Source organism: Festucalex cinctus, chromosome 20, assembly GCF_051991245.1.
Source record: "Festucalex cinctus isolate MCC-2025b chromosome 20, RoL_Fcin_1.0, whole genome shotgun sequence".
Classification (NCBI taxonomy): domain Eukaryota; kingdom Metazoa; phylum Chordata; class Actinopteri; order Syngnathiformes; family Syngnathidae; genus Festucalex; species Festucalex cinctus.
In genome coordinates this window covers 11241925-11267929 of record NC_135430.1, presented here as the reverse complement: position 1 = coordinate 11267929, position 26005 = coordinate 11241925, and the positions used below count along the sequence as shown (strand labels likewise).

The 26005-nt window shown below is 43.3% G+C and overlaps 3 protein-coding genes across 12 annotated transcripts; all 3 read right to left on the bottom strand.

Annotated features, from left to right (window-relative positions):
• Window positions 1-131: 131 nt before the first annotated feature.
• Window positions 132-16506, bottom strand: spata13 (spermatogenesis associated 13). Of its 6 annotated transcripts, none has more exons than XM_077508887.1 (13): window positions 16040-16506; window positions 8136-9410; window positions 5657-5965; window positions 5068-5212; window positions 4860-4990; window positions 4515-4694; window positions 3896-4075; window positions 3177-3356; window positions 2601-2833; window positions 1716-1845; window positions 1260-1635; window positions 686-760; window positions 132-598 (listed from the first exon to the last, which is right to left on the bottom strand). In XM_077508887.1, exons 1-13 carry the CDS (start codon window positions 16085-16087, stop codon window positions 417-419), a joined length of 3444 nt encoding a protein of 1147 aa, XP_077365013.1. In that variant the 5' UTR covers window positions 16088-16506; the 3' UTR covers window positions 132-416. The 6 variants fall into 6 exon arrangements, with proteins under 6 accessions (XP_077365013.1, XP_077365011.1, XP_077365014.1 ...); XM_077508885.1 differs by having other exon boundaries at window positions 5546-5965; window positions 16040-16505; XM_077508888.1 differs by lacking the exon at window positions 16040-16506 and adding an exon at window positions 11091-11306 and having other exon boundaries at window positions 5546-5965.
• Window positions 16507-16877: 371 nt separating this feature from the next.
• c1qtnf9 (C1q and TNF related 9) lies at window positions 16878-18612 on the bottom strand. The gene is made up of 3 exons (XM_077508891.1): window positions 18328-18612; window positions 18203-18265; window positions 16878-17897 (listed from the first exon to the last, which is right to left on the bottom strand). Exons 1-3 carry the CDS (start codon window positions 18518-18520, stop codon window positions 17128-17130), a joined length of 1026 nt encoding a protein of 341 aa, XP_077365017.1. The 5' UTR covers window positions 18521-18612; the 3' UTR covers window positions 16878-17127.
• A 1269-nt stretch (window positions 18613-19881) lies between these two features.
• tagln3b (transgelin 3b) lies at window positions 19882-25615 on the bottom strand. Of its 5 annotated transcripts, XM_077508990.1 has the most exons (6): window positions 25476-25615; window positions 25123-25221; window positions 21801-22018; window positions 21442-21616; window positions 20640-20742; window positions 19882-20564 (listed from the first exon to the last, which is right to left on the bottom strand). In XM_077508990.1, the coding sequence occupies exons 3-6, from the start codon at window positions 21978-21980 to the stop codon at window positions 20423-20425; spliced, it is 600 nt and encodes a 199-aa protein (XP_077365116.1). In that variant the 5' UTR covers window positions 21981-22018; window positions 25123-25221; window positions 25476-25615; the 3' UTR covers window positions 19882-20422. The 5 variants fall into 5 exon arrangements, with proteins under 5 accessions (XP_077365116.1, XP_077365117.1, XP_077365118.1 ...); XM_077508991.1 differs by lacking the exon at window positions 25123-25221; XM_077508992.1 differs by lacking the exons at window positions 25123-25221; window positions 25476-25615 and adding an exon at window positions 24214-24340.
• Between the last annotated feature and the right edge of the window lie 390 nt (window positions 25616-26005).

The window sequence follows — 26005 nt, the reverse complement described above, 5'->3', positions numbered from 1 at the left end:
TAAGCTGGCATGTGAAACAAAACCCAAGGTGTCAGGGGAAAAAAAAGCACGTATCGTGTGACTGTCGTTACAAACTCCCTTTGGCACAAAAAAAAAAAAAAAAAAGTCTGCCCCATAGCGAGAGCCTGGAAGACGTTTTTCATACAAGAGTTTTATTTACACGGTTATTAATAGACAGGGTGTTCATCAGAAGAAGTCCAAATAAAAACAAACACAACAAAAAGGGTCCAGCCTTTGTGAAATAAAATAGGAGTCAACATAAAAGCAGAATAGACATCATTGTCAGAGACACAGGTGAGGGGTACCAGAACAAAACAGTCGGTCTTTTAACACTAGTCGCCCCTTCTTCATCCAAGGCAGTCAAAAACATGTAAAAAAAAAAAACACACATTCACAGGAATGGACGGATGCCTGGTTCACTTCTTGAAAAAGGCGTTGCGGGTGATGCTGTAGAGTAGCTGGTAAGGCTTTCGCTTGGGCGGCTCGGCCAGAGAGAACACTTGCTGCTGGGGCACGCTGGTGGGGATGGTCACGTGTCGCTGGTGGAGCGGGTGGAGGTTTTGGTGGTGGGGCAGCACGGAGCCAGAGTAGCCCACAGCTGGAAGGGATGGTAAAAAATAACCAAGAAAAAAAAAAGTTCAAATAAATCTATGAAAAATTAAATATGAATATTATGCTCCCTTACTTTTGACCTTGCCCTGTTTGGTTCTTCTGGCGTTAGCAATAGCCTGCTTCCTTTGCTCCTCACTGATTTCTATTCCTGAAGACAAATCATACAAAACAAAACACTATCAGAAGCCCTGACCTGCATTTACGAACTAAATTCTAAAATGCCTTCCTTGAAATTGTACCAATTTAGTCGTACCATGATAGAAAAGTTGAATTTGTTCTGGGACCACCTCGTTGCATTTTTCTTAGCTGTGCTTCTGGCACATGTGGGTGCTTTTTTTTTTGCCTTTTATTCAGTCAGATTTCAGAATGTATTTTTGGAAGATTACATTTTTAGTCACACTTTTTTTTTTTTTAACTAGTGAAGTGAGTAAGAGGAGCGACCAGCGGGGCCTCCTCCAACCCCGCGGGTGTAGGAGGCGCGCCTGCTCCCCAGCACCTCCCCAGCAATTTTTAAGGATCATTCAAGCCTTTTAACCTTATAAAGTCAACCTGTGGTTGAGAAGCAATTTTTTAAGGCTAAACCAGGCCTTAAATCGACTTTTACTGTCAAAACCTTCAGTTGAGCAGTTGTAGAGTCTCATGCTCACCCATTTCCTGGTCCTCCTTGACCCGCCGCCTCTCCTTGTTGAAGGCCTGCAGCCACCTCTCCTTGTCTTGGACCTTCCTGCAGCACAATACGCACACAAACTCCAGAGTGTCGGCGTGGCGCAGGCGCACGGCGTTCCTCAGGGTCAGGCCCAGGTCCGGGTCCCGCCCGTCAGGCACATCAAGCACTTCAGTCAGGTCCATATCCAGCCGCCCCCGATAGTGGAGGAGGTCCCGGCGCAGGACGTCCTTCTTACAGAAGACCAACTGGTGGTCGAACAGGAAGAAGCTGCGCTGCTGCATTTTGCCCTGGCGGAGGATTCGAGTCAGCTCTCCCGAGTGGATCAGCTCGGAGCTGCGCACCAGCATATCGGGCCCCTGTGCCACGAACGACACAATCTTAGCTCAAAGCTATCGGCAGGCGCTCGGCTTAGCTTAGCTTAGAATGTGGTCGGCACCTCCCAGCGGAGAATGGCCACCTGCCAGTGGGCGATGGCGTCCACGCTCTCCAGCCGCCGCTTCCTCTCGTTGATCAGACTTGCCACGTTCTTCATGGCCTCGTAAGCGTCACTGACCCCGCTGTGGTCACTATGGCACACAGGGAACAGCGACACAAAGGAGGGTGAGCAGTTTTACTGTATTTTAGTTTTGTTAAACATCATTTGTGACTGTGAACCCAAATTAACTTCAGTTAATAGTAAACTATTTCCACACAATTGAGACACCACTGCTAGTCTGCAACACCAACCCACAAACTGTTGATTTCAGCAAGGCGCCAATGTTGTTTATACAAAAACATTCAATTGGTGAGCTAACTTCTTTTTAAACTTGTATGCCAGTCAAGACTGGGGGAAAACAAAAAACAAAAAACAAAAAACAAAAAAAACAAGCATACATTTCCTTACACGCTACATCAAGCATCGTTTTACTTCCATTACGTAGTGTTTTCAATACACACATGAAATTTAAGGCGGTTCATAAAACTTGTATGAATGCAAAAGTTTGACACTGGACCAAATTAACTATATTTAAATGCACTGTATATGAGTCAATACTAATCATTTCATCTATGTTCACATCATAGGTGCTACATTTAGCTGATGTTAACAAATATAAGTATTTATGCAGATAGTTTGACACGTGATTTAGAGCCCCATTGTGCGATTAATGTGATACACTAATGTCCCTTGCGGCCTCTTGAATTAAAATGAGTTTACGACCCATTTCCTGCAATATACACGTTCGTGTGAGCTGATAAGATATGCGTGGGACAAGGAGGTGTCCAGGCACGTTTAGCCGACGAAAAGAATTCCATTCCTCTGCTGCCAGGAATCGAGGAGTACCTGTGGTCTTTGGGGGTGTACTTGAGCAGCTCCCCCAGCTGCAGGGGGTATTTGCAGATCTTCTGGACGGGAGTGAGCAGAAAGCCGGCGATGGAGATGTCAATCATTTGTTGCAGGAGGCGGCAGGCCTCAAAGAAGTGCTTGTACCGGCCGGACTTCATGAGACGCTGCAGCTCGGTGCTGGCTGCTGGGTGGGTGTTGCAGTACTCAGAGTAGATAGAAAAGCCCTCGCCCTTTGGGGTGAATATTTAAAGCTTTTAATTCATGTAAAAAAAATACTTCAGAAAAGTTAGAGATATTGGGATTTCCTGTCAATTTGAATGAACAGCGAATGTGAATTGCCATTTTGCATTTCGCTATTGCAATATTGAATTTTTAGACGGATGAAGTTAATTAATCTGTAAGGTTACGTACATTTTAGGTTCATCCTAAAATTCAACCCGAAAGCCCAATATACCCAACTTTTTATGATTATTGTATGTTGACTCCGCGACCCTTGTGAGGAATAAGCGGTCAAGAAAATGGATGGATGGATGTACTGTATGTATGTATGTATATTGACTGCTTTCCGGTGACCTGCAAGAGAAAGCAGGAGCCGATTTCGCTGAGATGCGGCTGCTCCTTGTTGTACTTCTTCTCCAGGTCGCGTAGGAACTGCCTCTGGAACTTGTAGATGTCCTCAATGTTGCTGAAGATGGTCTTCAGCTGGAGCTCGGTGAACATGTCCGGGTGCTTGCGGCACTGCCGGATGTAACCCTAAACAGTAGAGCGAAAAATAATTTATTCACAATATTTTTCAACTCTGGAAGTAGTTCAGATGTTGTCCAACAGAGAGCACTGTTAAGTTGAACATTGAAGCAATGAGACGCTGCCTGTTCTTTTTGGCTATGATTTGAAGGAAATATACCAATGCAAAGGCGAAATTGAAAAACGGGCGATATGGCTTTAAAATTGAATGTTGTTTTTTTCTCATAAAATTCTCATTTTAAAGCGCAAACGTCTTTTGAAACATACAAATAGCTCCCATGGTGTTTTGATCATCTGAAAAACAATGTGAAAACATTTCTTCGCAGGAACTTGCATTTCTATTTGCTTTATTGAAAAGCAGTCCCTGCAAATGCCTATGTAAACTAGCTCCTCCCTGTTTGCAGCCATGATGTTGGTGTAAGCAATACACATCAACGGGACACAATAAGAACGACAGACGCACGCAAAAAACAAAAAAAACAAAAACGAAAAAAAAAAAACTGACACAAACATTGATTAATTGCCTAAAAAGGTGACGCCTTGCGCACCTCACAGATGTCTTTCAGGTGCTTGATGTAGATGCGTTCTGTGTTCATGATCTCCTGCACCACGTTGGTCCTCATCTGCTGCCTGTGCTGGTTGCTGTGCGCCTCCCGGGGGGCCGGGTCCTCCTGGTCCGCCACGCTCTCCACGCTCCCTGCGCTGGAGTCTTCCTGGTTCACACGCACCTGAAGGTGGATGGGAACATAAAAAAGTACAGTTAAAACGCTTTTTCAACAGTTTGCTTGAGCAATTACAAAAGTAGAAAAGAGAACAAAAAGCACTTGAACCACGCACACAAAAAAAGCACCAGGGCCACTCTGCGTCGCTATGACAACCGCATGGGAAAGTTTAACCAGTGCTTGCTCGGCAACTTTGAATTAGAAACAAGCAATTACATAGAATATGCCTATCTGCCAATCAGATCACTGTCTAATTAAGACTCAACTGTCACTCAACATTGGTTGTCACAGAAACCAGTTGAACCCTGAGCGGGTGGTAGACTTATTCTACAAACACACACACACTGTTATTCTACACGCACATACAGTCTTAAGATGGCTTTCATTTGGAGTCAAGCCAGGTTACAAGTAGAGTGCAAACAAGCGGGTCAGGAAGTCCACTCACCCGGACAAAGCTGGAGGGAAACCAGGCCTCTTTGTCGGGCCCCCTGCCCCACCACCAGTCCTTGTGCGAGGCATCCAGGATGCGGATTACGTCGCCTGCCTTGAAGGCCAGCTCCTGCTCCTCCATGGTCACATGGTCCCACAGGGCCTCAGCGTACACGGCGTGACCAGAGCTTATCCACTGTGGCAACACACATTACAAGACCGATGAGCCCGTGTAGAACACGGAAGATTACAGCCCAGCTTGCCAAACATCTTGAAAACGCACAGTTTATCCTTGTGTCAACTCATGGGACGGGACGTACTTGCAAACCCACACGACGAGATAAACGGCGGCGAGGCTCACCTCCACGAGCATGGACAGCTCCACGCCCGGCTCCAGGTATGGCGTGACGTCATCGAGCTCGAAGCTCCCCTCTTCCTCGTCTTCCTCGCTCACGCTGTCGTCCAGCGCCGCCGAGCGTTCGGACACGCCGTCTATGGAGCGGAAAAGGGGAGATTGAGGCATGGCCAGGAGGTTTACCCACAGTCGCCCCCTATTGGACTTTCCCTACCGCTGAGCACTCGGTGCAGCTTTCTCCTGCCCACACGGTCCAGTCCGATGGGGGTGCTCTGGGAGAGTGTGGGCGGGCGTAACCTGGCCGAGACTGCCTTGTAGGGGGGCACCTGGTGGGAGGGGATGGGCGGCCGTGACAGAGGCTGCAGGGGAACACAAAATGAAGAGGCATTCCGGGATTTAGCAAGTGTCCACATCCGTCTCTTTCCAGCTGTGTTCACAATCATTCCCGGCTCCCTATACAAAGATTTTTATATAGTGGATTGCACTGAAAAATAGTCGGAGAATAGTACTCACATTAATAAAATGACAAGAATGTACAGGGAAAAAAAAGGTTGAGCTATACACCTATGCATGAAATTGACATCAAATCTACGCTATTTTAAGCCTGGAAAAACTCTAAATAGGACACGAGATAGCGCAAAGGGATTGATTCCGAACACAGCGCCTCTGACATGAAAATAAGGAAAACGCACAGAAGGAAGACTGTCGTCATCGGCGTCAGGGGAGTACAAGTCCTCCACCCCCACCACAGACATGGGTCGCTGCGGCCGCCTGACTGGGACGTTCCCGTTCCCGGCACACACCTCCCCACTTTCACGCACGCCATTGCCGATATATTCCTGATGAAGCGACTGCGGTCTTTCGTCGGGGTTCAACTCGGCCGCCTCCTCGGGAATGCAGTGCCTCCTAGAGAGGAGCTGTCCGTAGTCCGATATTGGCCGTGGTCTTGGGCGCCCGCTCCGTCGCCGGGACTTGACAGCGGTGGCCTCCGTCGAGGTCGATGTGGGTGACTCCGGGAGGAAGACTGGGGACAAAGTAGAGGTGCTGCTGCTGGTTTCCTGTGAGTCGCCATCTTGTTGCAACACTTCCTCCCTTTGCTCCTCTGACATGACCTGAAAAATCATAATGAAAAAAAAAAAAAAAGTCAAGATATAGTGACAGGTCAATAACCCACAATATACAGAGTTGTAGTGTAGCGGTCCTCAACCACTGCTCTGCGGGAAATTTCTGATCTATGTAAAGTGTCTAAACAAAAATAAATTGATGATTTTGAAGGGGAAACTGCCAAATGATGAGCCTACTACTTTAACGAAAAAGAAGATTGCATTTAAGAGACAATATTAGCAGTCCTACTTAAATACATGTTTGTTGCTAGAGGTGATTCTCAAGCTCCAAGCCTGTTCTACGTAATATGTAGCGACAGGCCCGCAATTGGGCACAAAATTCTTCCATTTCCAGCAGCTTCCTCCGGCATGCTTGAAGACACATTTGAAAATGCTCGAATCCACTTTTTTTTTATGTCAATGAGTCCACGTGTGAGTATCTGTGTGAGGGTTGTGGCCTACAACAGCTTCTACTGTACCCAAGTATGCTCAGCTCACTGTGTTTTACTGTTCTCCTGGAGTTCACTGAGTTCATAACTCTTATCTACATATGAGGGCATCACAGAATGTATACTGTAAAATCCTGTGAACCCCCCCCCAATATTTCAAGGGCACAAACAATGAATGCATGCCGGTCTGTCAAAACATTGCCTTACGTGAAATCTGTCTACTCTGTGACGCAAACAAGGTTACAGGCTGCTCAACTAGTGTACGTATCGAGTATATTTGTTAATCAGAAACAGAGCTACTGCTGCACAAACTGGTCCAAGAAGTGTTTTGATTGGATTGAGAATCAGCGCAAAGATACTTGAATCAATATCATCATATTTCCCTGAAAAAAATGTTTCAATTCCTATCAGGCAGCACAAATATTTCGCAATAAGACACTATCATGCCAGATATTATTTCACATGCAAATATTGACCCGAGCAGCTGGCAATAATCAAACCTCACCTTTTGGCTCTCCCGATCTGGATCGGGACCACCACACACGCAGTGAAAAGGCACACAGAGCGCTAGTACCATTGTGAAACACATGCAGGCCCGTGTCTGGGCCGAGCGGCTCGATTTCTAACGTAACCGACGCATCCTCAAAAAACAAAAACAAAACAAAAAAAAGTTACTCTTAAGACCCAAAATGAACTTCAGGGTTTTTAACTGGCTCAGCAAGGACTCAAGCACATTGTTGCTGGACTTTGCGCCGCCACGCAGTCTGAGGTGTAGGAGCCAAACGCTCGCTTGGACCTGCCCGCCCACAATTTTTGCCCATTTGCGCAAGTGGCCGCTAATCATAAACAAAGCCTAATCATTAACCGGGCCTGTTCCTTAAAGTGCAGGACAGCCGGGTCCAGCATGTGACCCGGCACAAGTCAATATATCACATGGGGAGCAAACAGCAGACAGTGCACATGACAGTGACCCTCAAACAATTCAAGAGAATACACTCCAACTAGTAGAACTAAAAGAAAAAAAAAAAAGTTTCATAAAAAGGAGGACCTTTCAAATTGTAACACAAAGGTCAGCCCCATTCAATGAAATTCTATCTTGGCTGCATCCTAAGCCTTTCTAACATGCTTGAAACTGGAGCTTAATTGTGACTTAATGATTTCCAATAAGCTGCTGCTAGTGCGCCACTGCAGCTTTGTTGGCTTTGCCTTATCAAGCCAACTGAGCTTTACCCCAAAGAAAACATGCTAACTTGATGCCATTATCCTTGGATACGTATCCAATAGCAATACAAAGAGAAGGGAGAAAAGGAAAAAAACATTGCTTGACTCCATTCAATGGCCCAAAATATTGAGTTGTTGACATGCAAACAGAAATGTATCCTTCCAGACAACCGTGAACAAAAATGACAATTTGCGACTCACACCAAACTGATTGTGCACCACCACACATTCACCAGTGTGCAACCCTGTGTCGGATTTTGAAGCGCCAAATACTAAACATACTTTACCATTTTATTTTTGCTTGAACCACAAAAACATGGTGCGATTGTCAAGGAAGCAGATTACCACAAAGGGAGGGAAACAGGCAACAATAAATGAGTGCAGATATTTTGAGAGGCTGTTGGCACTGATGCATTGCTCCATTCACCCATTGCACCTGTGTATTTTGGCGACAGACTGAGATTTTGAATTGCTGCAAAAACAGTGACCAAGTCTTTCTCCAAGCTTACCTCATTTGGTAGCTCGTCGTTTTGGTTATCAGGAGGTGACTGGTCTTCGGGCCCAAAGCCGCACGTGGTGATCTCCAGACATCCATCTTCAGAGATGTGACGCCGGAGCGCGGCAATTTCCTGTTTGGGTGGCGCGTGAACTAGTGGCGCGTGAATTAGTGGGGCGTGCCCCGCGGACAAGACCCGGGGCCTGATGGGTGAGGGTCGGCGGCGACGCTCACTGATGCTTCGGCAAGGCACGCGTCGGGAGTAGTCGTCGTGGAGACGGCTCAGGGGTGACATGGGAGTAGGAGGACCCGGGGAGGGTGAACAACTTTGCCGGCGCACGACGGTTACGTCCGTAATGCTGCCCACCAACTTCAGCATCTGTCCCTTCACTCTCACCGGGCTTTTCCTGCGACTGCCGAAGTCCGCCGAGGAGGCACTGGCGGTCCTCTGGATATTCGGAGTCCCGTTTGATGCTGTACTCTGAGGGACTGCCTCTGCGGACGGTGTGGGGGCTTTGCGCCTGAACGGGATTTTAAAAAGATGAAGGTTATCCGCGCTCTTACTCAGTCTGCTCAACACGTTCACATTAGACGTGTTTTCCGCTTGCCCGTTGATCTTTGCTTTCTTGTTGTCATTGCCAACTGCTGCAAAGCTCCCCTCGTCCATGTCCAACATCTTAATGCGTCCGACTCCATATGCTTTCCTCATACTCCGGGAGAGGCGGGAATTGCGTTGAAGGCCCTCGGTGGTGTCCTCGTCGTCATCTATATCGGAGTCGTAGTGACTTGAAGTCAAATTTCCATTTGACAACACCTCAGTGGCGTGATTTGCAAGGGCGTTGCCGTTCTCAGCTTCCCGACTGGATGAGGATGCACACTTCGGATCAAGTCCACTTGTCCCGCGGCTCTGAATCCCCTGAAATACGGAGGAGCGCAGCTTTTTAAAAGAGTCCACCATGCCAAGTCCGGAGAGACCAGCGGGACTGTCAGTAGCGGGGCTCTGCGCGGCAAAGGAGCTGCCCTTCCTGGAGCTGGAAAACAGCCTCATGATTCTTGAGGAGCCGGGCTTCCCAGAGGAGTCGTCGACGCCGTTGAGCTGGCTCTTGTCCGTGTTGGCGGGGCCCACGGTGACGGGCTGCAGGTACGGGGCGGCGCTCCTTTCGGGTTGACCGTGGAACGGATACAAGTCGCTGAGGGGGCGACTTCTGATTGGAGGGTCTACGTTGGAGGACTGGAGGCAAGGGAAAGAGTCTTCGCTTATGGACGAGACTCTGTCCTTTGGTTCTGCCTGCCAAAGACAAAAAGACTTTTAGGACCTTTTAAGGATCTTACACAACATTGGTTCTTATTTACAGAATAGCCACACTGGCACTGTGTTGCTCTGCCAATGATATCATCAGCTGGCTTACTCAACCAAACGATACTGCAAGTCTGTGGAATTTCTTAAATTAAAATTAAAATGAACAAGTCCTCACATTTTAAAATAGTTTCCGAGTATCATAAAACATCGTCTACGGTGTATAATAACTTTTTTTCCGCAATACGCAGCTGACATACCCCCATCACTACGTCAACAACATAATTGAGTATGTGTCACTTATCAGAAGCCAACGTTTTGCTTCAGTGTAGTCATCAGTCGCTTGAAAATGAATGGATGTTGGCTCTTAGCCAAGCTGTAGAGTCATGGGTGAAATTAGCGGCACTGCTAGGTCAGAGTCCAGCAAGATCCATACCAACTCTAACAAAGCATTGAGGGAAATAGACGAAGATTTACTTGGTCGTATAAATTCACATTAGAGGCAGGCACACCAGAGACCCAACTATTTGTGTACCGTACTATTAAAAAATAAATTTTTCAATAATATGACCTTTTAGAACCTTTTAAGGACTCACTGAAAGAATAATTAGCCCAGGAATGATGCAATGATTTTTGTCCTTGTCTTGCAGCTACTGCAGTAGCAAGTCCTGAGCAAGCACTTCAGGAATGAGCACATTGACAGATAATGGTTGTGTATAATAGACTAGATGAGTCACGGGTAAATAAAGAATAGCTCCACCAATGGCGCAACAAACCGCACACTTAGAACATGACGTGCATTTAACGTCAGTGCTCTGATTTGAAAGTCAGAGGGGGGCTGAGGCCCAGGTTAGGGTCTTCGACTGCATCTGTGTGTGGGGGGGAGTGTGTGTGTGTGTGTGTGTGTGTGTGTGTGTGTGTGTGTGTGTGTGTGAGATTCACAGTGGTAGTTAACGCAGCTGCTCCTTTGAAGCGGGCCTCTCGAAGCATGACTAAGCGATGAAAAATGCTAATCCGTTGTGATTAATGCGATAAATTGCCATGCTTCCTGCATGTTAATGGCAATTTCCAAACCTTTCGCTGTAACTGCCAGCATTTTTTTCCCCCCACAGGTTTTTCCTGCATATAACATTTTAAGGTAGCTGCAATGTTATTTTATTGTTTACTTCAATTGCAGTGTCACTGAGTTGATAGGGTGGTACTATATTGGAAACAGTCAGAAGTTGCTCGTAAAGAGGACACTAAAAAAGAACCACAATCCTCATCCTAAAAAAAAAAAAATTATGCACTTTTAATACTTCTGTTCAGTTCAGCATAAAATAGGTTAAGTGGGCTACCTTCAAGATGTTTATTAGTCAGTCCAGTAAAATATGTACACTATTTATGTCAAATAAGATCTGCAGTTAGACTGTAATGCATTTTATTCAGCCTACAAGGCACCAAGCACGGAGGACTGCACCTGAAGCAGCTACGGAAGACAAATGTTAATCCATCAAACATGCTCAATCAGACCACATAATTTCACTGAACCAACATCCACTAGCTTCAGGATATTTGTATTAGCCAGTTGATTAACTTTATCTTGGTTTAATATGATTTAATACTGATATAGTAAGAAAACATGAAAGAACAACGGTGCCATGCGAATGATCAGAATGGTATCACCTCTACCTTGTTTGAGCCAGAAAAACCCTCCGTCCTGTGCAAAAGCCGTTTCACAGATCCAGATGTTGTGCCATTGGCATAAGCGCGGTGCTGTCACTGCCGAGTACCGCCCGCTGACACAGAGTAAGCACCCCCCTTTCCAGGAACAATGCGCCACTTTCAAACCGGCACTTCAATTGTCTTCTTGTATTGCTGCCGAAGACTGACGAAGAGCAGCGGGATCTGTTATCCCGTCCGCTTTCCAGGTCGAGAGAGGGATAGTAGATATGAGATAGGTGAGGAATGTCAACAAGTCCGCTTTGCTTGTTTTCTTGGATTTGAATCCCGTGACAGACGCTCGACTGACTGCGTTCTCTTTCGACACCGCCATGCCCTCAGGCCTGCACTTTGTGCCAGAACAGTGACTAAGGTGTCATGGGCCCAATGGCATTTTAACACTATGGGCATCTTACAACAGTAGAATAAAATAGAAATCATTGAGGAGGAGGTTGTAATAAAATTGGGATTTACAAGAAAAAAGTACGTATTCTACTAAGTTTTACCATTTTCAAAGAATAAAAATGTAATCTAATAATATAATGACAAAAAAAGGTTTTATGAGAATTTTTTTAAAAATTGTTTTTGATTGATCTTTTACAAATATTTTTTAAATAAATATACAAGGTATAAAATGTAATTGAGAATAAATTTCCATATACTACAATAAACAAAGCACAATTTTAAGTACATATTTTTTTATTTTATGTAATTAACATAAAATATCTAATTTTATAAGTATTTTTTATTTTAGGACAATAACATTACAAGAATAAAATGATTTTTAAAAAGTAGAAATTTTAATAATTAGTTTTCTCTACAAAGTTAACAAAATAACAGCATATAGTTGTACTTTGCTGAGAATAGAAATGTTTTTTTTTATGAGAGTAGTTTTAATATAATAAAAATATGCAATTCTTAGAATCAAAATTCATGATTTTACAAAGCTAGAGTTTTAATATTGGAAATATGAGAATTAGGTTGTAAAGAACACAATAACGTGATAATAAAATAAAGAAGAAAAGGTATAATTTTACTAAAAATTAACTTGTAATATTATCATAATAAAGTTGTAACAATGGGAGAAAAAACTCCCAATTTGATTAAAATACACAACTTTCAAGTTGTGATTCTAAAAATACAATTTCAATATCATTACTCTAACAGCACAACAGCCTATGTCATTTTAAACTCACTATCACAATAGCAATAAGAATACAAATCTTGTTTTTTTGTTTGTTTTTTTTTTATGTCTGAAAATATTTAAATACTGCTTAAGTAACCTTGGGTTGAGGCGTACAGTATTGTAAGAAAAGAAAAAAAAATCTGAGGGGGGGAAATATAACCTTACAAGAATAAAATCATATGAAGCAAAAAATGATGTACTTTTTTCTTCTTTTTTTTTTTTTAAAGTTAAATATGTATGTGCACTCAGATGCATTCTCCTTGTTTTTGCATGCTGCTATTCTGTTGCTCAGTGAATACCGAGTTATTGAAGAGCTCAGGGAGGAGTTCTTTCCCTTTCCCACCCTCCAGCACCCTCCCATCAGGTTCACGCAGCCAGCTGGAGCTAGCCTCAGATTAGACTCCCGGAGACAAGGATGAACATGTGTGCATATACGTAAACATACACGCAGTGGGGGAAAAAAAAAACACATGCACAATTAGTTCTGGAGCATCCCAGCCTGCATCCATAGACATTGTAATCGTTGTCCATCACTGACTCCCAACTAGAAAAAACAAAAAACAAAAAAAACAGCCAACAATATGTTGTATAAAGAGTTAAAAAAAATAATAATAATTGGGAGCCACTGCACGAGTAAACTCTGAGACGGAGGTCACCTCTGCAGAGGTATGTCTCTCGCTTCGGGCAGGGGATCAGATTTATTAAGGGCGGAAAGAGCCGAGCATTACAGCCCAGGGCCTCCAGACGAGGGCGGATCATGGGAAAATGGGCTCTTGTCATTTTCTATCGCTTCTTTGGAGCTTTTCTCAACATCATCAATGTTGTACAGAAGTTGTTCTTGTTCCACTACAGTTCTGCCTTGGTTTACGTGTTTTATTTGTTCCGTAATCATGTACGCTAAATCATCATTCCCCATTCAAAATGAATGGAAACAGCATTAATATATTCCGGTGTGTCCGCCTTGTCCACCAGGGGGCGCAGCATAATGCAAGCATACATCATACATGAAGAAGAAACAAGTAAATCACTCCGTGAATGGCAGTCATATATTCGTCTTTTTATGCAGAGAATAAAGAATATATGCCTCTAAGAATTATGTCTGTCTACTGTACATGTGTTGCTGCAAGGTTATTACCACCGTTGACGATAGGTTTGTTACCATATTTAAAACAAACAAACAAACAAACAAACAAACAAACAAAAAAAACATCACCGAGAAATAGAATGAGATTTTTTTTCTAATATTTATTCTTATATGTATACATAATATACACATTAGAAAAATATTTTTTATTTTACACTTTAATATACAGTAACTTGTGTTACAATTATGAAAACCACTGCATTCATTCTGTGCATTTAAAATGCCTAGCTCATTTTTTTTTTTTTTGTGCAAAGCTTGCCTAATTAAGCAGTCAAAACGCTCAACGCCAATTAGCAGATGGTATGAGTCAGCTCATTCGAACACACAGTGTGTTATGTTTGTGCCATATTCCCCTTCCATGCCATTAATAATGTGATTAGTGCAGCTTTGCTTTTGAGCGTGGTTTCATCTACACATGATAGCCTAATCAGGCAGACAAGCGGGCTATTCGGCGCTGACTTCGAGTGACACTCCAAAGCTTGCAAACAGCCCACCAGTTTGCCTCTCATAAGGGGGGGATTTGGGACTGGGGATGTATAAAAGGCTTTAGTTGTACTTTATTTTTTGTTATAAGATACTTCTTACCACGTATATGAAAGTTCAGAACGCTGAACGGTTACTTCAAACATTGCCTGTGCACTTACAGCACAACGCGTTCAATCACTTTGACCTCAACTTCCCCATTTCAGGATGTGTTATAAGGAGGGGGCACGGCAAATGCCCCGCCCCCTACCATCAAAAGAGCGTGGGAAGCTTGGCCTGCCCGGGGGAGGGATGTCTGTACTCGCACACAGGCGGCGTATAACAACGTTCACCTGATCCGCTGTCATAGTGACACACAACTGGAGAATTTAATACAATACACGGACGAGCCCTGTCAAGAGTCAACACTATTACTGATGACAGCTTTAAAAATGAAAGACACCTACTTTGGAATTTGAACCAGACGAAGGAATTGCAAAATGATGTGATGCTATGGAATTCAAATTCCAGAGCGGCAAGCAAGTATGAAAGAGAAAGTAGACTACAGGAAGTGGGCATTGTTGTAGTGCAAAACGTGTTTTGCAAACATTTCAAAACTGTGCGTCACCCCTTCACCAGCTGTAAAAAATAAAAAAAAAACTCCCCATCAATTACTACTTTCCTAGTGACCATTTAATGACATTTTTTTTAAACACAGTGATACATAGATACTCTCATTAAAAAATATATATATATCACAAAACTTTCTGTACCTTAAATTGAGCAGCTGGCCTTTAACAGCTGATCTTAACCTCTGCCACCGCCAATAGTGATCTGTGCATCATCTTGAGATGTTTACCACAAAGCTATCTCTCTCGCATAAACCCCACAAGAAGCCGCTTACATGGCATTCCAAAACTACTAAACATTTTAACTAACACCATGCGTTAATGTTATAAGTCCTTGGGTCTAAGGTATTATAAAGCAGCACAGGTGTTAAGTCTGGCTCAAACAACATTTATTATGAAGCGTTTCTGTGTATTTTATTGTTATTTAACGTTTTCTGTTACTGAAACCCTGTGTTGCATCTCATTGCACAAAATACTTATTTAATTAGACATAAGCCAAAACACGTCTTTTCCTGCTAAATTAGACATGCTTGGTTAAAAAAATATATATACTTAACAGTGAAAATGTAATGAAATTCATAATTCACAATATTAACCCATTTGAAAATGCACAAATATTGTTCAATTTGCCCTATTTAACTCCAGTTTTTAGAATAAGGGACACCATTTGAAATGTAATGTATCTGATGAGGAATTGGAGAACTAAATTGAAGGTGTTTTTAGCAAGATTTTCTGTAGGCGATATCACACAAAAACCCCAAAACACCACATACACAAAAAATTTTATTCCATGGAAACCCACCATCCGATTTTCAACATTATTTGTTACATTGTAATCAGGTTGACGTGGTAATTTCAACCAAACTTGGCATTTTGACATCCTGTCCTTTTAGGGAAATTTTTGTCACTTTGCTAATTGTAGGAGTGACTTCTAACTATTTCCAATACAATGCCGATGCAATTGAAGTTAAAAGTAACCAAACTAGTGCAACGCTGGTCAGATGCCAGCTTTCATTCTGCCAGAGCTTTTGGAGCCAGACATGGCCCAAATATAGACACAGGTGGCTATCTACAAATTTAATGTGTAGGAAAATCTCTGTATTATTTTGATTGTCTCCTCTAAGGTGTTTTATTTTTTATTTGTGTGTGTGTGTGTGTGTGTGTGTGTGTGTGGGGGGGGGGGGGGGGGCGCTCTAAAAGCAGGGAAAGGGATTAAGACTACACTAAGACCAGTAAAGAAGTCGAGCCAAAGTGCCTACTTCTTTCTGCCATTGATTCACTTTCTTTTGGCCCATAAAGCTCTTTGTAAGCCCCCACACACCACCCACACCTCCTCCCCTCCTTCAGCCAGCCTGGCTTCTCCCACATCACTATAACAACCAGGGCTGTAATGCACCATAACACCCCCCACCCCTCTCCAGTACACAGGAGGCACAATGATAACGCGAAGATAATTCTATACATAACTTCTATCAGAAAGTCAAAATGGACGACTTACTTTGCTCATAGTCGCTGATGGTCCACCCCCTGACCCTTTTTTAGCCATAAAAAAGGAGCCGGGCTTTCTCTGAAGTCTCACTCCCCTCGTCCATGTCGAGTGGGAGTCAATTAAAAAGAAAACAAGGCAACAAAAAGAGAGAACGTTTCTACTTCATTTTACAGCTTCTCGAAAACAAACCGGGGCTACAAGTAGCATCTTTGGCTAGCAGGGTGACGAGCACTCGCCGATAAACTTCCGTCGCGGCAAAAAGTTGATTAAATTCGACTTCCCGGAGAGGATAGAAAAGCCTAAAAACTAAAGTTAAAGTGATTCAAAAGTTTTTCAGGGTGGTGGTCGAAGTAAGTTGTTATTTATGACAGCGAAAGCTTCTGTTTAAATAAAAGTACGTCTCGAGGAGGACGAAGAGCATCTTAATGCACTTGTTGCAGTAGTCTCAAAAAAAAAAGAGGGCGGGGTTGAGGAGATCCCGGACAGATCCGATTGGTTGACCCCCGGGCGACTGCTACGTCGCAGGCCAACCACGCGTCGGCTGATGGGGAAAGTCACGCCCCCTTTTTACTCCAGCGAGGAAATTTAGGTGAAAACATGGGGTGGGGGCTGAAAGCTCCTTTTGAATTGCGATTGGCTGGCCGCCGAGCAACTGCTTCACTGTCGGCCAATCACGCGTTAGATGTTAGCGTAGCCTGCTTCCTCTTAGGAAATAAAGGCAAGTCAGAAGACTGGACCTTCCAGTTGCTTGGTACATTTTTTTTCCTCATATTGTTTCACGACTGTACGTGCTTGCCCATCCCAAAAAGCAGGAAGATAACATTCAACAGCTTTATTCAAATGCTTTATTATTAGGAGTACTGTGTACAGAAATTCCTTGCGATATACCATTTTGTTTTCAAGGGGATGCTAATGTACAGATGCACACCACTTTGCCAACTCTGCAACCTTGACATTCCATTTTTCTTTTGATTTATACTTCACTTCATCTCTTCTTTCTTTCAACAAACGCATTCTTTGTCTTTCTTCTTTCAACTTAGTAATGCATTGTTTCCTTTCATTTTTTCCTACTTACTGGAAAGCTCCTCCACTCAAAATTAGGCCCCAAAAATGAGGAAACCAGAGAACGTGGTGTCGTCATCTTCGTCAGCAAAAAGCCCGTTAAAAAGTTCTCCCCCAACCACCTGCAGCCACACTTTGTCCCCGGGCTCCAGGTGCAACACGGTTCCCCCTGCCGCCTGATCCTCGCCGCTCTGGTAGCTGTCTGCGGTGTGGAGCACCTTGACGCCGTTCTTCACCAGGGCCACCTTCACATTCCTGGAGAAGACGGTGATGTGATAGGTAAAAAAGTATGTGCCGGCTGCCGAGCATGTGAACCTTCCGGTTTGGGGATCGTAATGATTTTGCTGGTTGTAAATAATCTTGTCAAACCGGATGGGCGTATGGGCCGTCGGGAGTTTGCTCTGCGCGGTGAGTCCCACAGAGAAGGCGCTTTTGGAGATGACCCAAGAATCTCCCTGCTCGCCTTTGTCGCCCTTGTCTCCTCGAGACCCCCGGTCCCCCCTGTGCCCAACGCCGCCTTTGGGGCCTGGAGACCCCACTTCCCCTTTAGGCCCCAGCCTGCCCGGAGGACCCATCGGCCCCTGAATGCCTCGATCTCCACGAAGACCCGTTTCCCCCTTCGGACCATGTGGTCCAAGATGCCCCTCTTCACCTTTGGGTCCCTGGGGTCCGGGTAACCCAAGCTCGCCTTTGTTTCCTTTCAAAACGATGGGCCCTTCGACTCCTTGGGGCCCCATTTTGCCAGGTGGTCCGTGGTCTCCGTTGTCCCCCCTTTTCCCCTTGAGGCCTGCTTGACCAGGTGCACCTAGCCACAAAAAACACAAAGGAAGATCATTTTTCAAATACAGCGGCACTTGTATTTTAAAACACAAATATTCCAAGATGTTACGACGCTAGCAATTGGCATCTAATATTAGGAATCAACTACATAGCCAGAATGGTTTATTTAAAAAAAAAATCTTTCACAAAATCAATTTGAGTTTTGTATCATCTTTACGCAATATATAAAGACGTAAACCATGTCCATATGTGGCTAGCTTCTAGCGAATATACTTGCCAACTCATATTCTTGTGAAGTGTTGCAAAAAAGCCAAAGAAAAAGCACCTTACCAGGTGGACCTGGATCCCCCTTTTGGCCATCCTTTCCCGCAGGTCCCACCGCACCAATTCCACCTTACAGGAGAAAAGTTAAATGTCAAAACACAGCGGCTAACACTTAAAACGTGGTCACTCACCAGTGTCCCCTTTCTCCCCCCGTAGTCCGTCCCTGCCGTCTCTTCCAGGTGCCCCATTATGTCCTGGGTCCCCTGGGATGCCGGGGTAGCCGCAAACGCAGCCCTTATTACTGCTTGGCCCATCATCTTGCGCAACGCACCCGAGGCCCAGCAGAAGGAGCAAGAGAGGGACGCTGATGCTCCTCAGAGACATTGCTAAGCTAATAACGCTCGACTTATCTTCAAATAGGTTTAATGTGACCAAGGGAGCAAAAATGAAAAACTGGAGCTTGGCAAGAACTTTGGACCGCAATTCAATTGGGTGCTTGAGCAGTTTTTTGGCTTACTTATTGTGTTTGTGAGTTACACATCACCCAAGTGTGGCGCTAATATTAAACTTGAGTGACTAGTCCATCTTTAAAAGTCAACAGACCTTTAAATATGTGTTAATTCAGAAATTCCCCATTAGAATTGGTTCATCCAAATGTATTTAGACTTTTTTTTGGAATTTTGTTGATTTTTTTTTCAGCCATTTTTTGTAGCTCTCGATGCACCAAGATTAACATTAAAATATAATAGCACAAAAGGTTCAAGTATTCACCAAAAATGAGACAGGTTATACTCCTAAAACCTTATTTAACATGATTGTAATTAATAATTGTGATTTAATCAAATGTATTGCACATAAAAGTTCAATAACAACTGAAACTAAAACTAAATTAAAAAGTTAAATACAATTGAACTGTACTTGAGCAGTTATGCTTTCATGTACCACTAGAGAGAGCAAGCGAACCACGAGCGGTACCCGATGACCTCTCTGGAAGATGCACTTTATCACCAAGCCGCAAAATCACACTTTTATCAAGCCAAATTACACTTTGGTCACTAAGTGTACCGGATGAAATGTCAAAAACAGTCAAACATCTTCTAGTAGATTTTTTTTTTCATTATTTAATCAGGATGGCCTAGTGCATCCACAGGAAGCTGCTATCCTAATGACTTTGTTGTCCGGCTGCCTCTTTATTATTAGATTGCACTCGGCGAGGAGAGGCGAGCTTGCAGGCTGGAGGGACCAACCCAGGGAGGGAGATAAGACAACAACATTACTGCAAAGTGAACACACCCCTGCTGCTATATACATAGCCTACAGTAGATATGCCCCTGTTCAGGTTATTTTGAGATATATTTATATATAAAACAATTGCAAGATAAATCATTTCAAAATGCTTTTCATCATTAATGTGACCTATAACCCATAAAAATCCATTTAAAAATATATATATATTTTTTGAGAGGGAAGGTTGCACAAGTGTGCACACCCTTTCATAACTGGTTGTATGTCTGTGCTCAACCAAACACATTTGGCTATTCTGGGACGCACGCATTTGTAAATGGTGGACACATTTAATCCCATGATGTTACAGCTCCCCCTTCAGGTCATCCTTACCACTGATAAAATTGAAATTCATATTTTAAAGTTTCAAAACTATGATGGATTTCTTAAACGGGTAAAACCAGAAAAAAAACGGGCATCTGTTCACGTTCTATACTCAACAAATTTGCATACACAAACACTAACATATTTTAAGGATTTTATTAGTTATTTTTCTCCAGTAAGCCTCTAGGATACAAATATACTGGGAAAAGAAATACTATCAACATGACCAAATCTGAACAAAAACAAAAAGTGCACATTTGAGGCAAGTGATTAGAGGACCAAGACCTTTGTGGTCTCGTTCCATAAACCAGGCACAACGTGAGGCTGGCTGAGCATACAAACAGATAATAAACAACCACTGTAAAACAATCAGCAGTGGTAAATGTAACTGAAAGAAGCGGGCCCTTTTCACAGCATCGATGAACACTGATGGCTTGTCCGACATTTTAAACATATGTCGGGGGGGCTAAATTGAGCACTTGCAGTTGCACATTAAACAATAACGTGGAAGTGACAGCAGCAGAGCAGAGTGGAAGACACAAAGAGGAGGCATCGTCATTGAAAGCAGCAGTTTCAGGGAGGTTCGGTTAGCAGAAGGCAGAATAGGCTACGTGACACAGTTAGTAGAAACAAGAAGAAGGAAGAAGGTGCAGGAAGCAAGGCTCGCTCGGCTTCTTTCTACATGATCTGACGGTGCGTACCGTAGCCCGTCATGCCCGACTGGGACGCGCCGCGGTTGCTGCCCATCTGAAGGCCGATCAGATTTTGGCCCTGGCGCAGCTGCTCCTCGGTAAACTCCCGACGATAGCCCTGCGCTTTCCTGCGTTACAGAGAGTTACGGGGAGTAATGGCGCGGACATGGAACAAGGAGGAGGAGGAGATGGGAGGTTTTTACCTGTGGAACCACTCTGGGTCACCTTTGTAATGGCCGTCGTCATTGGTGACGGCCACGCTGCCCAGTGCCACGAGGGTCCTCTGCACCGCAGCCATGTCCTTCCCTGCAATGGATGATGCGACAATGTCAATATGACCTGCTGCCTGTTTGACCAACAAATTTTAATTTTTTTAAAATATAAAAATATTATTAAATTGAAAAATAAAAATGCAAAAATCACAAAACACAAAAATACAAATGAACCTAACTATTAATTTACGAATGAAGTCAAAATAAACTCACTTTATATATCTATAATAAAATGTACAATAAATAATATTGAGTGACTTTTTCCTTAACACTGGAACACCATTTTTTTTTTTAAATAAATTTTAATTAAAAACAATTCAAATTAAAAAAAATACAAATAAACCGTAGGGGGTGAATAAAAAAAAAATCTTTTACGATTATCATTGTGACCTGTGCATATTTAACCACAAAAAAAATGTATACCGAGTCATCATTAACCTAATTTTTGTATTAATCCAACAATGACGTTTAAACGTTTATTATTAAACCCTTGTACACCAAATATCGTGGGTCAATGTGACCCTCTATGTGTAACCGTAAAAAAAAAAAAAAGAAAAGCTTTTGATTTATTGTTGAACTGAAAATACTATTTTACATCTAATATAAAATTTACAGCAAATTTTCCTCAATATTTGCAGAATATTTTCTCTCAATTTCACCTGAAACAAAACAGGAGGTACACTTTTAAACTGAGATCTTCAGGTTTAAAAGGTTTTTTTTTTTTTAAACTGACCTTCCCAGAGGTCTACAGTTTGGAATATATCAGTTTTGGTGACCCCGTAGGCCTCAGCAGCCTCCAGGAACTGAGAGATTTTCTCCATTTGCTTGAAAGCCATCTGGGACACTGAGATCCTTTTGACCGGCTCCTGGCCCTTAGGATAAAGGCTGTTAATGAGCCGACAGAGGACCTGGAAAACAGAGAAGTGTTTATTTAAACCTGGATCGAAAGTTCCTCCCGATATTTGTAGTGTTGTTACTTTACATACATACATACTCACTACTCAACTAAAACTTTGCCTTTAAAGAAGAGTTTGATTTTAATAATTCAGATGCTCCCGCCTCTTCTATTCTAGGCAGTGCTGGTGCACTCACCGTCCCATCCATCAGCCATCTCTGGAAGGCCTCCTTGCCCGCCGGCGGTTTCTCCACGCTGCCCGCGCACTGGGCCACGATCCAGTCAACAAGCCGCTGCTCCAGGTCCGGGTCGTACTTCTGCTCGATTTTTTCTTGCACCTCTCGGCTCAGGCCGTAACTGGGGCCCCTGTTTGCCATGGCAACACTTCCCAGACGTTTCACCCGCTGACGACGGCCTGGAAGGAAGAACACAGACAAACTATGATTACATTTAGAACAATATTATGTACATCTTTACAATGCACAAATAAGCTAATGCAAATCAGTTTTGCTTAATTTTTGTTAGAGATTTTCAATACCGCATGTTCTCCCCGTGCCCGCGTGGGTCTTCTCCGGGTACTCCGGTCTCCTCCCACATTCCAAAGACATGTTGGCAGGTTAATTGGGCTCTCTGAATTGTCCCTAGGTGTGCTTGTGAGTATGGATTGTTGTTTGTCTCTGTGTGCCCTGTGATTGGCTGGCAACCAGTTCAGGATGTACCCCGCCTACTGCCCGAAGCCAGCTGGGATAGGCTCCAGCGCCCCCGCGACCCTTGTAAGGAGCAAGCGGTTAAGAAAATGGATGGATGGACGGTTTTTCGATACCACTTTTTTCCAGACCGATACACAACTCTTCGGTAATCACCGATACTGATGCTAGTGTTGTTTCGATACCGATGTCAGGAGAGGCCACGATACTGCATTTAAACAGTTGTATTGGCCACAAATAATCCAGTGGCCAGAAAAAAGTCCCAATCAACACATGTGGTTGTACCTATGTTCTTAAGGAATACAGTGAAGTGAAGGGCGACACGGTGGATGACTGTTTAGCACATCCGCCTCCCAGTACTTTGGACGCAAGATCGAGTCCAGGCTCCGGCCTTCCTGGGTGGAGTTTGCATGTTCTCCTTGTACCTGCGTGGGTGTCCTCCCACATTCCAAAGACATGCATGGCAGGTTAATTGGGCGCTCTGAATTGTCCCTATGTGTGCTTATGAGTGTGGATGGTTGTTCGTCTCCATGTGCCCTGCAATTGGCGGGCAACCAGTTCAGGGTGTACCCTGCCTACTGCCTGAAGCCTGCTGGGATAGGCTCCAGCACCCCCACGACCCTTGAGGAGCAAGCGGTCAAGAAAATGGATGGACAACGAAGTGAAAAGAATTGAAATCAATTTTTTTTTAACAAAGTGCTTTATTTAATAATATCTACCATGTTAAGGACCATTTGACAGGATGCATGTTTCTGAAGTTAAACCAGCCCACCAAGGTTAAAAGTAGGGTTCGATACCACTTTTTTTCAGACCGATGCCGATACTGATACTCAGACCATCAGTACTCACCGATACCAACTGCCGATACCAGTAGTACATTTTGACAAATAAAAAAAATCACTAAAAGATATTTTTAAACAAATAATTTCCTTTAATTTTGCCAAAAAAAAAAAAAACAGCACAGTCACTCTTCAATAGTCTTAACGCTCAAAATAAAAAACAAAAATGCTCTTTTAGTTTAAGATTCACAATTTGAAGTATTTCCAAACCGGTGAAGTTTTGGTGAAAAACTGCTGCAAGCTAGCGCCAGTTACAGGCAAGGAGCACTCACTTAACGTCTTCCCCCTCTGCCATCAGTCGCTTGTACTCGTCTGCGTCACGAGTGCTCGAGTACTTGAAAATAGGCTGGTATCGGCCCGATACTGATACCCGGTATCGGTACTCGCCCAACCCTAGTTAAAAGTATACAAAAAAAAACGGACCATGGATTTTGGGGGGACTTTTCTTTTAAATGAAAAACACATGTAAAACATATTAACAGACATTAGCTTAATACATAATGTTTGTTTTCTGACTTCATATTGCTCATATTCCCTGTTCTCTGTACCATCAATTATCCAACCATCCAATTGCCAGCCAACCGGAGTAGCTAACCAAGCAATGTATTTTTTTCTAATGAAACAAACTGTAAACTGATCCAAATTATGGTGTTCTTCTCGAATGATGTAGCCTATGAATTGGTGTAACACTCTTAACTGAACCTGGTTTTTGTTTGCTGAAAAACAAGTTAACGAGGCAACTTTTTTTCTGTGCACACGCACGTGCACACGGAGACACACGTTAGAAAGATATCCAACGGCAGCACAAACATTGGGGATTAATATTAACGTTTGTTTCCCTCATTCCACTCACAAATTACAGTGATGATCATAAGTCTACAGTCTGACCACCTAACGTTTCCTAGCTTGAAAAAGAAAAAAACTTCAGCTAACTCCTACCTTAGCAAGTAGCAAAATCACTGAGGAGCAACGTTGTAATGAAAATAATGTGTTGGTGTTAAAGTGTTAGAAGGTAAGAATTTTTTCACATATCCTAGTCAGTGGTTAAAGTACGGAACCCTTACAAAAATTTCACTCGCCGAGAGAGGTACGGGTACCACTGTGACTCAACGCGAGGATGATGCTCCGTTTGTCCGCGCGTGCACAGGTGGCGGTGGGGCGATGTTGCGGTTCAAACCATTTTCAGTCAAACTGGGGGGTGTCCTCTATTTTGGGTGTTTAAATATTACGTTTAATTAAACTGTATGGATGTTAGTCCTTGTCATATTTGTGTCTTCGTGTTAGCCTTTACAGCCTTTCTTTCTTTTTTTTTAAGAGACATTTTATTTTCAAATAGAAACAAAATTGGTACAATAACATTCCAAAATCTTGAAAATGCACATAAACAAATACAATAGTATAGACAACAATATAAGAACATGAGAGTGTTTCCATTTTAGATAAAGTATTACATGCTTTTAAAATTCCTGACCGAAAAAACGGCCACAAGAGAGGTGGCCGATACCAGTATCGATACATGTCGCGAGTACGGATACCATAAAACATCGCTTGGTATGTACTCATCCATCCCGAATTTTTCTAACACAAAATGGCTTTGTAAGTCTTGCGATTTCATTATATCCTACACAGATTCCAGACTCTTTATGCTGGAGGTAACAAAACAGCCCCAGAATGTTTATCACTGTTTCCGGGGAATTTGGACCCTTAAAACTCGTGAAAATCTAACTTTGCTTAATTTTTGTGAACCAGAAAAGCCAATATAAGTCTTGAGATTTCACTTTAGACTGCGAAGATTCCAGGCAGCCTGCGCCGGATGTAGCAAATCAGAAGTAATTGAAGGTTACCACAACATTAGGTACACTTCTAAGTTTGATGCAGCACAACCACAATAAACATATATATTAAAAAAAAAACAAAAAACTGTTTGGTAGTATTACATGTCATATTTTTTAAGGCAACGACGTGATGTGTACCTAATGAAGTGGCTGGGAAGGAAGGGTGTGGTCCCTGGCAGATGTCCCATCCAGGGACACAATTGCTATGGCGGCTGTGTCAAACCTGTTTCCGGCATGCTGCAAAAAAAATAAATAAATAAAGGGATGAACGTATCCCCGTTGTACAGAATCCCACCATCGGGTCTATTTTTAGCACCGCACTGAAGACCAATCACATCAGCATCCCTTTTGTGGTGCATTATCAATGACGGCATGTATGTCATTTTGTATGTTAACTGTCGACAATGCAGAAGAAAAATGAGTGAAATGCAGCCAACGTGTGGTAACTTGCATCATGAACACAACACTACACAGGCGTGCAGTTGACTTACAGTTGGAGGAGCTGTTGCGTGGTCGCGTCCCGCCTCGTCACAGCAGCGTGTCAGTTCCACGGAGGATGCCAGAGTCCTGGAGCATCCATGAAGGGCAGCAGAAGCGCGTCGGGGCGTGCGGGCCGCTCAGTCTCACTTGTGTGAGGGAGGGGGGGAGGACACGCCTTTTCATATATGAGGGAGGGAGGGAGGCGGGATGGGGCTATCGCAGCCAGCGGTCACTGCAGTCAGTAATCTACTGGAAGCCTCACTATTGATGCCTTTATTGATTCTTTCGCCCCTACTGTGCGTTTTGTCTAAACATGAATGGACACTTCTTTGGATACAAGATTTAATCCAATGCAATATGATGTAAACGACAACAAATACTAGTCATTCTTTGCAGAGAATACATGGCTGAATACCGTTATATATATATATATATATATATATATATATATATATATATATATGTGTGTCTTTCAACATGTTTGGCTGCACCTTTTGTGTTCAATCAGTTGCTTAAAGGAAAATAGCACTGCAACATAGAT

Excerpts from the sequence above, each read along its gene's own strand:
- spata13 (XM_077508885.1), bottom strand. The coding sequence starts at position 16,087 with ATGGCTAAAAAAGGGTCAGGGGGTGGACCATCAGCGACTATGAGCAAA. Across the intron at positions 5,966-8,135 it reads ACGACGAGCTACCAAATGAG|GTCATGTCAGAGGAGCAAAG; the intron begins GTAAGCTTGGAG and ends ATGATTTTTCAG. Across the intron at positions 4,991-5,067 it reads GCTGCACCGAGTGCTCAGCG|ACGGCGTGTCCGAACGCTCG; the intron begins GTAGGGAAAGTC and ends TCCGCTCCATAG.
- c1qtnf9 (XM_077508891.1), bottom strand. The coding sequence starts at position 18,520 with ATGTCTCTGAGGAGCATCAGCGTCCCTCTCTTGCTCCTTCTGCTGGGC. Across the intron at positions 18,266-18,327 it reads GGGGGAGAAAGGGGACACTG|GTGGAATTGGTGCGGTGGGA; the intron begins GTGAGTGACCAC and ends TTCTCCTGTAAG. Across the intron at positions 17,898-18,202 it reads GGGGGATCCAGGTCCACCTG|GTGCACCTGGTCAAGCAGGC; the intron begins GTAAGGTGCTTT and ends TTTTGTGGCTAG.
- tagln3b (XM_077508990.1), bottom strand. The coding sequence starts at position 21,980 with ATGGCAAACAGGGGCCCCAGTTACGGCCTGAGCCGAGAGGTGCAAGAA. Across the intron at positions 20,743-21,441 it reads AACTGTAGACCTCTGGGAAG|GGAAGGACATGGCTGCGGTG; the intron begins GTCAGTTTAAAA and ends CATCCATTGCAG. Across the intron at positions 20,565-20,639 it reads GACCCAGAGTGGTTCCACAG|GAAAGCGCAGGGCTATCGTC; the intron begins GTAAAAACCTCC and ends TCTGTAACGCAG.